This window comes from Miscanthus floridulus, chromosome 5 (assembly GCF_019320115.1).
Source record: "Miscanthus floridulus cultivar M001 chromosome 5, ASM1932011v1, whole genome shotgun sequence".
NCBI lineage: Eukaryota > Viridiplantae > Streptophyta > Magnoliopsida > Poales > Poaceae > Miscanthus > Miscanthus floridulus.
The window spans coordinates 60,127,532-60,144,367 of NC_089584.1; the positions used below are offsets into that span (position 1 = coordinate 60,127,532).

Here is a 16,836-nt window from a genome sequence, read left to right on the forward strand (position 1 = left end):
CCTCATGTAGGTCGAGATGTCCATTAGATGGCATTGGTGTCCTGATTGTCTTACATTCATCCATTTTAAACCTCTTGAGAAGATTTTTGGTATATTTTTCTTGAGAGATAAAAATCCCTTCTCTCATTTGCTTGACTTGAAAACCAAGAAAGAATGTAAGCTCTCCAATCATAGACATCTCAAACTCCTTCGACATCAATTCACCAAACTCTTTGCAATAGTCTTCATTTGATGAGCCAAATATGATATCATCAACATATACTTTACAAATGAAGATCTCTCCATCAAGCTTCTTGGGGAATAGTGTGGTGTCGACCTTCCCAATGGTGAAGCCCTTCTCAATGAGGAAGTCCCGAAGGCGCTCATACCATGCTCTTGGGGCTTGCTTTAGCCCATATAGCGCCTTGGATGACCTATAAACATGATTAGGATATCTAGGGTCTTTGAACCTAGGAGGTTGATCAACATAGACTAGTTCATTTATAAAGCCATTCAAAAATGCACTTTTAACATCCATTTGATATAATTTCATTTTCATGATGAGATGCATAGGCAAGAAGGATACGAATGACTTCAAGTCTTGTAACCGGTGCAAAGGTCTCTCCAAAATCTAACCCTTCAACGTGAAAGAACCCCTTTGCAACTAGCCTTGCCTTATTCCTCATAATGATGCCTTAATCATCTTGCTTGTTGCGGAACACCCACTTTGTTCCAATGACTCTTGCATCTTGTGGTTGCTCTTCAAGTGTCCAAACTTCATTGCGGGTGAAGTTGTTCAATTCTTCATGCATGACATTTATCCAATCTAGATCTTCAAGACCTTCTTCTACATTCTTAGGCTCAATGCAAGAAACAAACGAGTGATGTTCAATAAATGAAGCAAGTTTTTGAGAACAAGTCATTACACCTTTTGAAGAACTCCCTATGATGAGGTCTTGTGGATGTGCTTGAAGTATAGTGGAGTTTCTTCTATCAACCACTTGAATAGGAGGTTGTGGAGCATCAACATCTTGAGCTTGTGCCACCATTTGGTCATGAGAGATATGAGTATCTTTATTTTCTACTCTCCTATCTTTATCATCATCTTGTGGCACATTTGATGAAGAGGGTGGATCAATCACTTGAACATCATCTTCATCATCTTTGGGCTTGATGTCTCCAATCAGAATGTTTTTCATGGTCTCCTTCAATGGTTCATCACCTACATCATCAAGATTACATGTGCGCCTTGGGAGCCATTAGATTCATCAAATTCCACTACATATATTTCTTCAACCAAGCCAGTGGCATGATTAAATACTCAAGATACTTTGGACTTTGATGAGTAACCAACAAGAAAACTAATATCACAATGTCTTTGGAACTTCCCTAGGTGTTGCCGCTTCTTGTAGATGTAGCATTTGCAACCAAATAGCCAAAAGAATGAGACGTTCGGCTTCTTCCCATTGAGCAACTCATAAGGGGTCTTGCCAAGAAACTTTTGGAGAAATAGGCAGTTGGATGCATAGCATGCGGTGTTGATGGCTTCCACCCATAGATCTTGAGGTGTATTGTACTCATCAAGCATTGCTCTTGCAAGGGTGATTAGTATCCTGTTCTTTCTCTCTACTACACCATTTTGTTGAGGAGTGTAGGTTGCGGAGACATCATGCTTGATCCTAACTTCATCACAATATGCTTCAATATTTGTGTTGTCGAATTCTTTCCCATTGTCACTTCTTATCTTTTTGAGCTTTACTTCAAATTTATTTTGTGCTCTCTTGGCAAACTTCTTGAAACATGCGGCCACTTTGGTCTTGTCATGAAGAAAGAACACCCAAGTATATCTAGAGTAGTCATCAACTATCACAAGACAATATAGGTTGCCTCCTAAACTCCTAAACTCTTGTAAGTTGTTGGTCCAAATAGATCCATGTGGAGAAGCTCTAGCACTCTTGTTGTTGACATGTAAGCTTTGGTTGGATGAGTGTTTGTAACTTGCTTCTGGCTTGACATGCACTACCAAGCTTGTCCATCTCAAATTTCACATCCTTCAAGCTTCTCACCAATTTATTTTTCATTAACTTCTTGAGTGAACTCATTCCAACATGTGCAAGTCTTCTATGCCAAAGCCACCCAAGTGATGTTTTGGTGAATAAGCATGTCTTCAAGTTTGCATCTTCAGAGGTGAAGTCCACTAGTTATAGGTTGTTGTATCTAAAGCTCTTGAATATAACTTGATCATCATCTTTCTTTGACACAACCACTTCCTTCTTGGTGAACAAACATTGAAAGCCAAGATCACACAATTGACCAATGGAAATCAAGTTGAAGCTCAATGAAGCAACATATAGCACATTTGATATTGAGTGATCAGTTGATATCACAACTTTGCCCAACCCTTGTACTTTGCCCTTTGAATTGTCACCAAATGTAATCCTTTCTTGACCATCTACTTCTTCATCTAGTGAGGTGAACATATGAGGATCACCAGTCATATGTTGAGTGCAACCACTATCAATAACCCAATGACTTCCATCGATCTTGTAGTTCACCTACACACACAAGAGATCAAGCTTGTTGTTTAGGGACCCAAACTTGATGAGGGCCCTTGACTTTCTCAACTAGTGACTTAGCAACCCAAATTTGCTTAGGCCTATTCTTGTTGGGCGGACCTAAGAACATGACTTTCATCTTTCCACTAGAATCTTTTATAAGCATATAGTGAGCATTGAAGGCAAAGGGTCTAGCATGCTTGGGCAAGGGTTGTGGTGGTGGAGTTTCACACTCATGAGCAAAGTGACCTCCTTGTCCACACTCAAAGCATCTATTTGGCTTAGGCTTTGACTTGTATTGCTGTTGATGTTGAGCTTGAACTTTCTTTTCTTGATTTGCCAAGAACCCAATACCACTTCTATCCATCTTCATCACGGTGTTCATAAGTAGCTCACTTTGGAGATATTGGCCTCTTGTGAACTTGCTCAAACCAGTCTTGAGATGCTCTTTCTCCAACTTGAGTTTCTTGTTTTCTTCTCTAAGTTCATCATGATTCTTCTTCATCCTGAGTCTCTTGTTCTCTTCTCTAAGCATCTTATTCTCAAGAGCCATATCATGATTATTGTCAAGATTCTCTATCACAATTGTGTTGGTGTTTGATAGCATTTCAAGATCTTTCTTGAGCTTTTCATTTTCATTCTTGAGCTTGACATAATCCTCATAGTTGTCGGATTCAACCACTTTCTTGCCTTTTCTACTAGAACTTTGCTCAATGCTCTCAACAATCAAGTCATCACATGATGTAGCCATATCAATCTTAACAACATTGTTAGTAGCATCATGCGGCTCATTGGACAATAACTCATGAGAAAGAACAAGACTATCATGATTAATCTTGAGATTGATGTACTCTTCTTTTAGCAAGTTGTAACTAGTGGTGAGCTCATTGTGTATCCCCTTAAGTTTATCATATTTTTTCTCTAAGCTGTCTTTTAGAGGTTTTGAGCTCCTTGAGTTTGGATGACATAATTTTATTCTCTTCTCTAAGCTCATCATTAGCTTTTTCGCCTATGTCATACTTTGCTAATAGTGAGTCATTCTCAAGTTCTAGCTTCTCATTTTTAGCTCTTGTCTTTCTAATGATTTTAGTGTATTGGTTTAATAATTTGACAAGATCATCATAATAAGGTGATTCAAATTCTTCATCACTATCACTACCATTCTCATCATCACTAGAATTGTCATCACCACTACTATCATCATCATTTTGTACCTTTCATTCACCCTTGGCCTGAGGCATAGGTGTAGAGGATGATGATGATGGTGTTGGTGGAGATAGTGTGGAACCAATCACAAGAGTGGCCACCTTCTCCTTCTCATTTTTGCTTTCATCATCGAATGAGCCACATGATGATTCGATGTCCATGAGCCAATCACCAACAATATAGGTCTTGCCATTCTTCTTCTTCTTGTGAAATTCCTTTTTCTTGCCATCCTTCTTCTTGTATGGCTTGTTCTTCTTCTTCTCATCATCATCATCACTTGAGTCATCTTTCTTTCCCTTGTACTTCTTCTTGTACTAGTCTTTCTTGGGTTTGTGGCATTGATGAGCTAGATGACCAAGATCTCCACAATTATAGCAATCCATTTTGGAGATGGGCTTCCTTCTACTATTAGTGAAAAATTTCTTCTTGCCATCAAACTTGACAACATTCTTGTTTAGCTTCTTGAGCATCTTGGCGGTTCTTCTCACCATGAGAGCAAGGCTTGCATCATCAATCTCATCATCACTAGAGCTATCATGATCAACTTTTGCTTTGCCCCTCTTCTCTTGTCTAGCCTTGAATGCCAAATCTTTCTTCTTGATGGAAGAAGAGCCATCTTATGGAGTGATGTGCATGTACATCTCATGTGCATTGATCTTCTCCAATATTTGAGTTGGTGTAGCGGTAGAAAGATCACCTTGATGAAGCACCATCACAATATGCCCATACTTGTCAATAGGGAGGACACTCAAGATTTTTCTCACAACATTGGATGGTTGCATTTGAGTGAGTCCTAGCCCATTGACCTCCTCTACAAGAACATTCAAGCATGAATACATTTCATTAGCACTTTCACTAGGAAGCATTTCAAATGAATTAAGCTTCTTCATCACAAGGTGATAGCCTTACTCACGCTCACTCTTGGTTCCCTCATGGAGCGCACAAATGTCTGACCAAGTGAATGGGCATCTTTGTGGTTTCGCACATGGTTAAAGGCATCCTTGCAAAGGCCTCTAAAAAGGTTTTTTCTAGCTTTTGCATCCCACTTCTCATAGTGAACCTCATCACCTTGAAGGTTGGCAGGATCTTAGGTTTTGGGAAGCCTTGTGAGGCGGCTCTAAACACTCCAACATCTAAAGCCTCTAGGTATGTCTCCATGTGAATTTTCCAACAAGAAAAATTATCTCCCTCAAAGACAGGAGGGGGTCCATCTCCGTGGGACATCTTGCTCTAGGCGGTTAAGCCTAATTTAAGGAGCATGAGGGTTTGATACCAATTGAAAGGATCAACATACCCATAGTGTTTTCCTAAATGCTAAACGGTAAATAGTCGGTCACCTACCATTTAGCCATTATTCGGATAAAATGTCCCATTAAACAGGCTAAATGGCCAATTAAACGCGGTAAACGGGTGATTAAACGGAAATGGCGCACCACCATGTAGCATTTACACGGTGTTTAAACAGGCTAAATGACCGTTTAGGCAAACAGTGCATACCCAAGAGGGGGGTGAATTGGACTAATTCTAAATTTCTTTCAATAATTAAGCCCTACACTTAGCCCATTTCACCCTCTTATGCCTAGAAGCATTTCTATTGTTCTACCGCACAAAACTTTTGTACCCTAGGTTCCAATCCTACTCTAGCATGACAATTCTAAGAATATAAAGTCATGAATTGAATTGCTTAAATGTAAATGCTCAAAGTAAAGAAAAGGAGAGGAACACAATGATGTTTTTCTAAGGTATCGGAGAGTCACCATTCTCCACTAGTCCTCATTGGAGCACCCGCACAAGGGTGTAGCTCACCCTTGATCTGTGCAAGGATAAAGTGCTCTCTATGGGCTAATTCTTTGACACTCCATCTCAGTGAATCACCCACAACCACTCACACCATGACTTGGGTCATCCACAAGCTCCGCCGGATGATCACCAAGCTTCCAATCACCACCGAGCCATCTAGGTGATGGCACTCACCAAGAGTAACAAGCATAAACTCTCACTTGACCAAGACAAGCCTAATGAGAAAGGTGGATGCACACTTGCTACTCCTTATGCACTAAGGAGGTCCTTAATCTTGGATTATCAATTCTCAATCACCACTAGGCCCTTGCTCTCCCTTGCACTCCAAAGGTATTTCTCAGCTGAACAAATGGGCAAGAGCGCTAAGTTGGATGAGTAGGAGAAGTATATATACTCCCCACTATAAAACATAACCATTATTGTCCAACTCAGCAGTTTCGTGGTGACCGGACGCACCGATCGAAGTGACCAGACGTGTCCGATCAGTAGTCAACGGCTACGTGGTGTCAACCTGTTAGGGAAGGCTATTGGAGTGACCTGACGTTGGCCAGCGTCCGGTCAACTTCCACCATACGCGTCCGGTCAGGAATTTTGGTCTCTAGACCCTCTCTGATGTTGACCTAACGCTACAAACTCGGTGTCCAGTCGTTTACTATTCAACGTCTGGTCCTCCCTAACAGTGAGGCCCTACTGCTACAGATATGACTAGAGGCGCATTCGATTCTAATCACTGTGCTGCATCCAGTCGCTCCTCGGCTTTTGCTGTGCGCACTGATCACTGACCGGACGCAACACCTGTGAGTCCAGTCGTCACTAAAACAGCGTCTGGTCAACATTTGACCCTCCATTCACTTTCAATTCAAAATCCTTTGTGAATGAGGTTAACTCCAATTTATCTTTTGGCTATTCTTGAGCTACCTAGTGCTAAGTTTGACAAGTGTCCACCACACCTAACCTATTAGACTCACCTAGGTCAAGCTACAAGTTCATACCCCCTTAATAGTATGGCCAAATGAAAAATAAAGTCCTAAACTAATATAAGTGTCTCTTCAATGCCAAACGATACTTAGAACTCGTCCGTCCTTAACCTTGTCGTCCAACCTTTGAAAACCAAAACGATTTCCATCGATAGGGGCATGAAAACCATAATTGCCCAAACAATTATCATTACCACGACCTAACTCAAGTTGCCTCTACAAAACACATGTTAGTCACAGTAATCTTGTGTCGTCATTAATCACCGAAACCCAACTAGGGGCCTAGATGCTTTCAAGGCCCTCACAGCACGAGTGCTGCAGCAGCAGCAGCGGCATGGAGCAGGAAGCGGACCTATGTGCTAGTGTGCTTGGGCACGTGGGAGCTTCGATTTTTGGGGAGCAGCTGCAGCAGCACCTCACGGGACGAAGGATTGAGGATGGGAAGGGAGAAGAAAGGTCTAGAGAATGACATTTGGGTCTCGCATGGCAGAGAGACAATCTCATCCAACCCAATTCTCAAACCAAATAGAAAAATTGGGATGGACCCAATCACCCAATCCTCAAACCAAACAAAAAATAGGTTCAACCTATCCCAGAAAACAAGGTTGGGTTCAACCCATCCCTTCTCATCCCAAACCAAAGACATGGGACATGGCCCGCAGGCACCAGGCCATGCATCGAGTTTTTGGTAGTGCAAGAGCCCTGGATTTTGGCCGGAGATGGCAAAAGCCAACAAGCAAATGAGTGAAGATGAACCAGCTGAAGGCGTGGTTTCCTTCTATTTCCAAAGTCTTGGTAAGCGTATATGCCTAGTTTCATCATGACAAAACTGTGCTCACCTCTCTCCTTGTAAATACTATATGATGTTATTATTTTTGCTAAGGCCCAAATAGAGGATTTTGACTTCTAGAGGATTGAATCCCCCTCACTCTCAATCCCCTTTAATCCCCTCAAATTGGAGACTGACTGAATAAGCACAAATAAAACCCCAACAAAATCACTGCTTAAAATGGCCTTACCCAATATTTTCTAACAAAAGATTTAGTGGAAAAAATGAGTCAACTGGTGGGTAAATGAAACCAACTTGCGTCAAGATCGATGAAGGTAACCAATTGACAAATTTTTGGTAGTGAGCTACTCTATGTCAAATTGTAGGTTATTGTTCTAACTCAAATTTCTTTAGTTTTGACCATGAAGAATATATTAACATGTTCAAGTTCAATTAAATGCATCAACAAGAACATATTCAGTGGAGAATATAATTAATTAAATTAATTTGTTGTAGATATTGCTGTATTTTCTATAACATTTGATCAAAGCTAGAGAAGCTTGATTTGTGACCAAGTGTAAATATGTAAGGAATAATGGAGGGGGTAAGCCTCGTTTGGTACTACTCCACTTCATTAGTGAAGCCATTTTTTGGTTGAGCTCTATGAATGGCTCTATCAGTGGAGCTAAAGTCGTTTTGGTAAATCGTTTGGCAAAATATCTCTTTATGTTAAGCTCCTTAAAACTTGCTCTTACAGAACCCCATACAGGGCCCATCAGGACAAGATGAAGCTACTATTTTGGCTCCATCCCACTTTAAGCCTCAGTGATAGCACGATTTTTTTACTGGGTGTATTCAATTCACATTTGCTGAAGAATGTTCTCCGGAACATCACACTTAACGTGCTCCTCTCCTTCGACACAACACAAACCTAGGGTAGCCAGCATGTGAGGGGCTCTATTACAACTTCGCAGTCCAAAGACACTGAAAACCTAACAAATTTGATTCCACTAGGGACTTCAATTTCTCCAGCAGACCTGCTACAAACGAGTGTGAGTATAGGTCTGCCTCTATAGCTTGCTACACCATGATCGCGTCCGTTTCCAGGCTCAGTCAGCCAATTCCTACGCTTATAGCACGATTTAAGGGGCTTCTTATGTTAAGCCATTTTGTTTTACCCCTTTTGACATAAAACGGCTTCAAATGGCTCTGTACCCCCATGAAGAAGCCATGCCAAACATGGCCTTAATTTTCTTAACTTTGTGCTGAAAGCTGAAACCACATAGAAATTGATCAAGAGGTGAGGAGAAAGCAAACTGTAGGGTTCCAAGCACTCTAGTACACGTTGCCACAAACAACTTTTTTTTATTCAAGCTTTGGCTCTATGGCCATATATTACCGGACCTGTGCTCTACTAAATCGCGAGCCACACAAATGTTTACACAATCCGGGAGACCATCTGTCCACGTTTGAGACAAGCCTGGTTCCCAACCAGTGCCAAATCTGGCCAGCTCGTTTTTTTAAGAGAAGTCGGCAGGCTAAACTGCCGGTCCATGTATTAAAAAAGAGGGAGTACACAAGTACATATAAAAGTAAACACACAAAACCCTCTACAACATCACCAACAAGAACCAGCACATGACCTTAGCAAAGACACGACAGACCACCGCAACATAGAGATACCATACAAATTGTAGCAACAACTACAGGGGTTCACTTAGCGATGCCTCCAAGGAGGAAACGACGTCCGCAGACGCCGTCAACACCAACCGAAAATTGGCACAGGTTTTTCAACCAGAAAAAGAACCCCGAGGTAGAGGCCGGAATGGGGAAGAGGGCATACGACAATGCCTCCAACGAGGTAAATGACGTCCACAGGCGTCGTTATGTCCATAGGCGTCATCATTATCAGCATCAGCATAGCCGAGCAAGGACTTCTCCCAATGCCCCCATCTCAAACCATAAGCCTAAAAGCAAGGTTGTAACCGAAGCGAGTTGCAGCCACACCAAATGAGTCACCGGCATGTGTGATTCATCGTTGTGGCGCCAGCCTCAGCCGCTGCCAGCTCGCCAAGCACCGAAACACCTCGGGTCACCGCACCATGTTGCTACAAGGGCCAAGACAGACCTCCAGCACCACATAGAGGACGCCGAAACACCGTGCCAGTGCTTGACTGCCGAGAGTTGCCTTTTGCAAGTTGTCGCAGCCGCGACAATAGGCCACTGGCATGCATGGCCAATCGCCACGGCGCCGGTCAAATTTAACCGCAGCCAACCTAAAGTCGCCAACCTCAGCAAAACACTCCGAAGGTGCTCAACAATCCATGTGCGTGTCAGGGACACCATCTCCATAACTTCCGCCAAAGACCAAGATTGTTTGTCGTCGATGCCATCACCAAATCTGTTGTGTTGTTCGTGGTGGCCGTGACATCGGCAGCGGCACGGAGCCAGCCGCCAAGATGACGACCGCAGTTCGTAGACCACCTGCACACGCGCCACCGCGCCGTGAACCGGGATGGCCGTGGGCGCCCTCGTGCAGCCACGCCGAGGGGCGCCCGTGCCTCTGCGCCACCGCGGGAGAGGGAGGGCACCGTCTCCTGCAAGTCTGGACTTGCCGCCTCCGCCGCCACTGTAGCCGTCTCCCAGCGCCCGCTGGACCTGGGACCGACAGATCCGGCCATGGGACCACCGGATCTGGGTACTAGGGCAAGGAGCCGCCCCGGAATGCTACAGCCACCGCCGTCACCTGGCGACCTTGCCGCGCCCCAAACAGTGGCTCCGCCTTCCACCACATCTAGCACGCTATCACCAAGGAGCGCCCCGCCGCCGTGCGGCCATGCCAGCGGCCTGCTCCGGCGGCGGGGGAGGGTGAGAGAAGGTGGTTGGGGGCGCTGGTTTGGGGGTCCGCCCGTGCCACCTCATCTGGCCAGTTAGTGCATAGACGAGTTACAAACTGGGTACGCGAACAACAATAAGAAAAACAAAATGCTCACGGAGGAGCTCACAAATAAGCTTAAAGATGTTGCCACAAACAACTTTTGATATAAGTGCAGCGGTAACAAACACAGACCCAGTACATTATTTCCAAGAGAATCGATCATACACATCAGGACACGTAGACACGTACATATACGGTACTAAGGACATCGATGATGGAAACCATCCGAAATGCGCCATACATGCTATGGAGCCATCGAGGACGTTACCATTAGCATGTGCAGTGGACCAGTGGTGCATGTCCAACGTGATGCAGCATGCATGCCGCAGACCCCAGGACAACGTTTGATCAGATGTCCTGCAGGGCGACTTCGGGGAGCTGCACCGGGTAGCGGTGGATGCAGTCGGCCCACGGCCCGTCGGAGTCGATGGCGGCCTTGAGGCACTCCCACATGACGCTGCTGCAATTGAAGCCGGAGCCGAAGGAGATCATCCACACGCGGTCTCCCTTCCTCATGCAGCCCTTGGCCTCGATGTAGGCCAGCTCGTACAGCACCGAACTGCTCGACGTGTTCCCGAACCGGTGTAGCGTCATCCGCGAGGCCTCCACGTCCTCGTCGGAGAGGCCGAGGCCGCGCTGCACCTCGTCGATGACCCCACGCCCGCCGGCGTGGATGCAGAAGTGCTCGAACGCCGTGTGGAAGTCCGGGCGGTACAGCCTCACCTTGGCGCCCCAGCAGCTGAGGAGCTTCCGCTTGAGAAGCGACAGCGCCACCAGGAGCTGCTCCGAGACCGGCAGGACGAGGGGGCCGAAGGCCATGATGTTCCTCTTGAGCGCCTGACCGGCGGTGGTGGTGAGGTCCTTGGAGAGACGGACGCCGAGGATGCCCTTGCCGTCTTCCTCCTGGAATATGCAGTGGTAGTCGGCGTCCCGTGCGGCGGTCATCCTGCGGACGATGCGGCCGAGCCTGAACCGCGCGCGCTCGGGCAAGTTGGAGAGGATCGTGGCGGCCGCGCCCATGCGGAAGAGGCAGTTGGGTAGCAGCATCGCGCGCTCGCTGCCGATGTAGTACTGCGACGAGAGGATCTCCGTGGACACGGTCAGGACGTGCGTGCCCGGCGGCGCCACCTGGAGGAGGTGCCTGGCCAGGCCGATGTTGACGAGCCCCGCGCCGCAGCCCATCCCGGACAGGTTCAGGCTCTGCACGTCCGGACGCAGCTTGTACCTGTTGACGACCATGTCGACGAACACCGGCGTGGGCGTGAAGATGCTGCAGTTGACAATGAGCACGTCGATCTCCTCGGGCCTCACGCTCGTCCTGGCGAACACCTCGTCCACGGCGGAGAAGATGACATCCTGGGTCTCCTCCCGTGCCGCCTCAAGGCTGCGGTCCGGGGGCATGTAGTGGTAGGAGTTGGGCAGGCACGTCTCTTCGCCGATCCCCGAGCGCTCGAGCAGCCGGATTGAGAAGCTGACGCTCTCCGGGTCGACCTGGTACGGCAGGTAGTGGGCGTGCTCCAGGCACGTGGCGAACGGCGCCCGGAAGCAGGGCTTGGGGCGGAAGCAGCCGTACTCCACGAGGTACACGTCCCGCGGCCGGTGCAGGCGCCTCAGCTGTGCCACGCCAGCAATCAGGATGACCGCCGTGAGGATGCGGACCGGCGGCACGGCGCGTAGGCTGCCGGCGAGATCGTCGATGCTGACTGGCCATGCCCGCCGGAGCGCGGCAGCTACAAATGCCACCGCCACCATGGCGAGGAAATTGTCCACAAAGAGCTGGTACCAAGTCTTGAGGTTGAGGAGCTTGGCCATTGTCATGCGTCTATGCATGGTGGTGGCTAAGTCAGGTTTGGTGTATGTGAGAGTGAGTGAGAGTGAAGATGGAAGCTGCTACCTTTATTTCGAGGCCTCGATCGAGGGCATTAATATTGCAGGGAGTTTGGATGGCTGGACGGTTCGGTCTCAAATTACAATTCAACTACGTGCGTATACTATACTACGGAGTAACAAAACTCAGATGTAAAGTAGCAGTGTCACGTGATTTGCCTTAAACCGCCGCCGCTCAACTGCTCAAGCATAAACAGAGAAAACCGTATGGGCCACTGTTCTCGTTTGATGATGAATGATTCATTCACTGGTAAAGATTGCGTGCGTGTTCAAGTAGCTGCTGTTTGTCTGTTACGTGTAGATCTACAAAGAACACAGCCTTCATTCTTTCGTGATGACTGTTCCATACTCCGTACGTGCTACAATACCTGGAGTGCACTACTACATAATAACACTTCACTGCTGGTTTAAAACACCCAATCACTATCAGATTTTGAACCGACACAACCATATCGACAGTGATGAGGGTTAGCTATCACTGTCGGTTCCTATAAACCGGAAATGTTCTTTAACTTCACTGCCGGTCCTTTACACAACCCGGCAGAGTTCAGTTCCACCAACGCTGTCGGTTCATGAGACCACCCGGCAGTGTAACCTTGAACATTACTGTCGGTTTGTGTTTTTAGCCGGCAGTGTTGTCGTAACCAGCACTGTCGATTTGTGACAAGACCCGACAGTGATGGCTAAGCCAATGCTGCCAGTTTGTGGCTCAAGCTGGTAGTGCCATCTTGGTCATCACTGCCGGTTTGTTACCCGTTCGTATTTTATTGTTTTATAATTTATTTTAATTTATATTTTTTCGTGGAATCGGATTTCGCTTTATATACACTACGTAGACGATAGGTTCATCAATATTAAACATTACAAATGTTACGCGGTTCAAATGTTCTTATCAAGATCTCGATCCCTCAAAATAAAAAAAAGAAATTATTCGATAAGATGAAGCAAGCTTCTCGGACTTCTTACAATAATCTAGTGAGCTGATCTGGGCAATACTGATCCTTGAACTTCACGGATTATGCAATAAAAAATACTCTATTTTTTTCAATACCTCGGCTAAGATGAATTTTGCCATCTCCGATTGCAGTGCGACGATCTACATGTCTAACAACCTTTCGTGGTTATATTTCTTACACTGTCTTTCAAAAAAGATGATATCCAAAGAGGAGTCCGAAAATCATTTTGTTGAATTATTAACAGACATAAATGAAATGGGGATTATACACACCCACTTATCTGCTTTTTTTATTTCCCGCCGATGTAGCGAAGTATTGCCCACATTACATAAAACCCGCATTTATTGTTTCCCGCCGGCTGTTTTAGGTACTTCCCCTCAATTTTGACAACCTTGAATGGGACCTGTGTCCCACCTATATGTCTTCTTCGGACACTGTGCAATATTAAAAGGAGAAACATTAAAAAGCGGTATGTGTGATTAGAAAATAATGTGTGATTAGGATCGCTTACTAATTAAGCACTGCCCCCAGTGCATCCATCCAGATGATGAAATTATTTTTTCTTTAAGTCCCACACCTCAATCAGATTTTTAGCAAGATTGACACAAATGAAGACGAAATGGTTGCTGCAATCACATAATCTTATCGAATAATCTTAATGAAAAAAGAAGAATAATATTAAAAACTGAGAACACATACTCGCAGTTGTAGGCTAGAAGTATGTAGGTTTTGTTCTTCATCTTGAATTCATCGAAAACAACAATCAATCTCTCTTTCAGGTCTTCCACGTCACATCCATGAAGGCCTAAACATGTCTTCTCATTAACTCGCAAGGGGTCCAAGCAGCCTATGTTATCCCATTTGCTTTTTAGTATGCAAAATTTTGCTATACACCTACATAAAATCATGGGAAGTGCTCAAAAGTTAACAATTGTGTCTTGAGAGAGTAGTTAATTAAATATCGTGCGTGTAGGGTACTTACATAGTCCACTACGACAACATTTGTGAATTGAGAGAGCGTTTCTGGTATAGCTGGAACAAACACTCCCACTAGACATCAAACTTCTCTTCTTCAGGGATAATGAAAAACATATGGCGAACGGATAATAACCTCAAAACCAAAGTCCTCCATCTCTGTTCCTTGTGCCATGTAATATTCATGCAATTGGCGCATATATCGAGAACCAAAAGATTGCCCTCTTTCATACTTCATTGCCGGTGTTCCCGTCCCTTGTACATCATAATAGATGTTCGCTGACCTCTTCCATGGTTAATTCCGGGTTAGTCTTCGACGTAGTTCTGTATCTTTCTTAAATCTTGCATTGTGTATTTCTTTGACTCTTATTGTAGCATACTAATTCTATGTTTGCCTTTCGAATTTGGACTTCAACAAACACTGAGGCAGTGAGGCACAGAGATTGAAGAAACTAACACAATCTTCCATCGAGATGTGTGCTGTAAATTTTTCTTTCATCAAGATTGTAATGCTGCCACTGAATGGCCTTTTGTTTTTTTGTTGGTCCACTTTGGGAGCATTAGCGACCGAATCCAAGGACCTTTTCTTCGACCGCGAGGATGCCTTTGATCTTGTTTTGGGCTGAGGTGGAGGAGAAGGAGGAGGATGACGACGAGAATTCTATTTTCCCGGGGCCGATGAAGATGGAGGAGGAGGAGGAGTCTGCTCTTTTCTCGGGGCTAATGAAGATGGAGTTGGACGAGGAGGAATAGAAGGAGACATCTTTCTTCTCAGGGGTGATGGCAAGGGATGTGGAGGGGAGTGATCTCTGTCGGGAGATAGTGAGTGATCATCGCGGGTGGGCGAAGACTCGTAGTCGTCCTCGTCATCAGAGGACAATTGGTGGTCTAGCTTAATGAAGCGCTTGCGCCAGGCCACTTGAGAGCCCTTGTTATGACCAAGTTTCAGCCTGTCTTCCGCTGCAGAGTACTCAATGTGTATCTTGTTATACTTCTTATCAAGTATTCTATCATGGTGACGCGAGTATACCCCTGTGGAATTGGGCGGCCATTAATGGTCCCATCTCTCACAGGCCAGGCCTGACCGAGTGTCACATTGTCCTTTGTCCATTCCTGACGGATGTACAACTTGACATTGATAGGTTCAGTGATGCCATCCTCCGGATGAGGCACATTCGCATCTTCTTCGTCGAGCAAGGTTGATCCGTAGCTACTGCGACCCCTCAACTATGGGCTAAAGGCAGTAGGAGTAGGGTTTTGTGGTACTCCTGACCCCTTGGACAACAAAATTTACTGGACTCATCCTTCAACAGTCGCCACAGTCCGTGCGTCCATTCTGTCTTCCATCTCTTTTAGTCGCCTCGAACACTCTGCCTCCTGTTGTACTCTACCCCTCGAGTGGCTCCGATAAGTGTGAAATTCTTTGGGGAATGCTAGTTTCCAAGGAACAACACCGGTTCCTCTAGTGCGACTAGGGTGCTCCTTGGTTCTAAGTGCTTGGGTGAGCACGTCTTTCTCCCTATTAGAAGTGTGAGTCTCTTGCCTTACCTCCTTAGTTACCTAGGAGATCCTCTAGATGAGTTCACTCATGGGTGGATTTGTGGAGCTAAAGCTCTCGTCCTCGGTGTGGCGTACATTCCCCCCCATACAGTATATTATCGATCTTGGCTCCTAATGGGTAGTCTCAACCTGAACACCTTCCTCAGCAAGCGATCCATCTTTTCAAGTTATGCTTCAAATTCTGGCATCTTTTTGGCGTAGCCATGAGAGCCAAGATGATGAGGATTTGTCCCTTTCTATGAGTTCTCCTTATTCTTCCTACTCAGTTCTCCTTATTTTAGCGCACATGTTTTTAGTGATGTGCATGGGATCAAGATAGTGGCATACACTCAGAAATGTCCAGTAAGGTAGTTTCTAGAAAACTGATTTTTTCTCCCAAATGCTCCCATCAGGCGCTGCTACTGTATTGTCCCCCTTCCTAAGGACAACCTCCAGTTTGTTGAGTTCTCAAAGTATCGCAGGCCCGTCTTGATATTTTGGAGCTAAGCGTTTCTCAATAGTACCATTGAAATCTTTTCTGTTCCTACGATAAGGGTGATCCTTAGGTAGGAACCTACGATGTCCCATATAAACTATCTTTGAGTTATTTGGTAGATTTACCACATCGGTGTCGTCCAAGCACTCGACACATCCAGTATAGCCTTTTGTCTTCTCTCCAGACAACGAACCTCGACCTGGCAGGTCGGTGATTGTAGCGATAAGTACTCCCTTTATCATGACATGTTCCTTTTTGTACTCGTCCCAAACATCTTGCACACTCTTTTCAAACATCTCCACTAGTTCATCGATCACTGGTTCCAGAAACACATCGATGTCATTCCTAGGTTGTCTTGGCCCTTGGATCAGTAGTGGCATCTGGATGTACAACCGCTTCATACAGACCCAAGGTGGAAGGTTGTATATATAGAGCGTCACTGGCTAGGTGCTATGATTGCTTCTAACCTGGTCGAAAGGATTCATCCCATCTGTGCTCAAAGCAAACCAAAGTTGCCTTACCTCTCCACCGATGTCCTTATAGAACATAGTATTGACAGTCCTCCAGTCTTGCCCATCGGTGGGGTGCCTCATCATTGTATCTTTCTTACACTCTTCGCCATGCTAGCGCAACAAGCTTGGCTGACTTTGCACATGCAAACAACCTATGCACCCAAGGAGCTATAGGGAAATACCAAACGATCTTTACGGGACCTCCTCTAGTCTTGGTACCCTCAGTCTGAAGGCTCTTCCTTCTACC

The 16,836-nt window shown here is 45.6% G+C and overlaps 1 protein-coding gene across 1 annotated transcript; it reads right to left on the reverse strand.

The window, feature by feature from the left end:
* Positions 1 to 10,308: 10,308 nt before the first annotated feature.
* On the reverse strand, positions 10,309 to 12,105 carry LOC136449997 (3-ketoacyl-CoA synthase 6-like). The gene has a single exon (XM_066450250.1). The coding sequence runs from the start codon at positions 12,052 to 12,054 to the stop codon at positions 10,573 to 10,575; it is 1,482 nt and encodes a 493-aa protein (XP_066306347.1). The 5' UTR covers positions 12,055 to 12,105; the 3' UTR covers positions 10,309 to 10,572.
* Between the last annotated feature and the right edge of the window lie 4,731 nt (positions 12,106 to 16,836).

Bases quoted from the DNA above. Each gene is read 5' to 3' on its own strand.
- LOC136449997 (XM_066450250.1), bottom strand. From the start codon at position 12,054: ATGCATAGACGCATGACAATGGCCAAGCTCCTCAACCTCAAGACTTGG.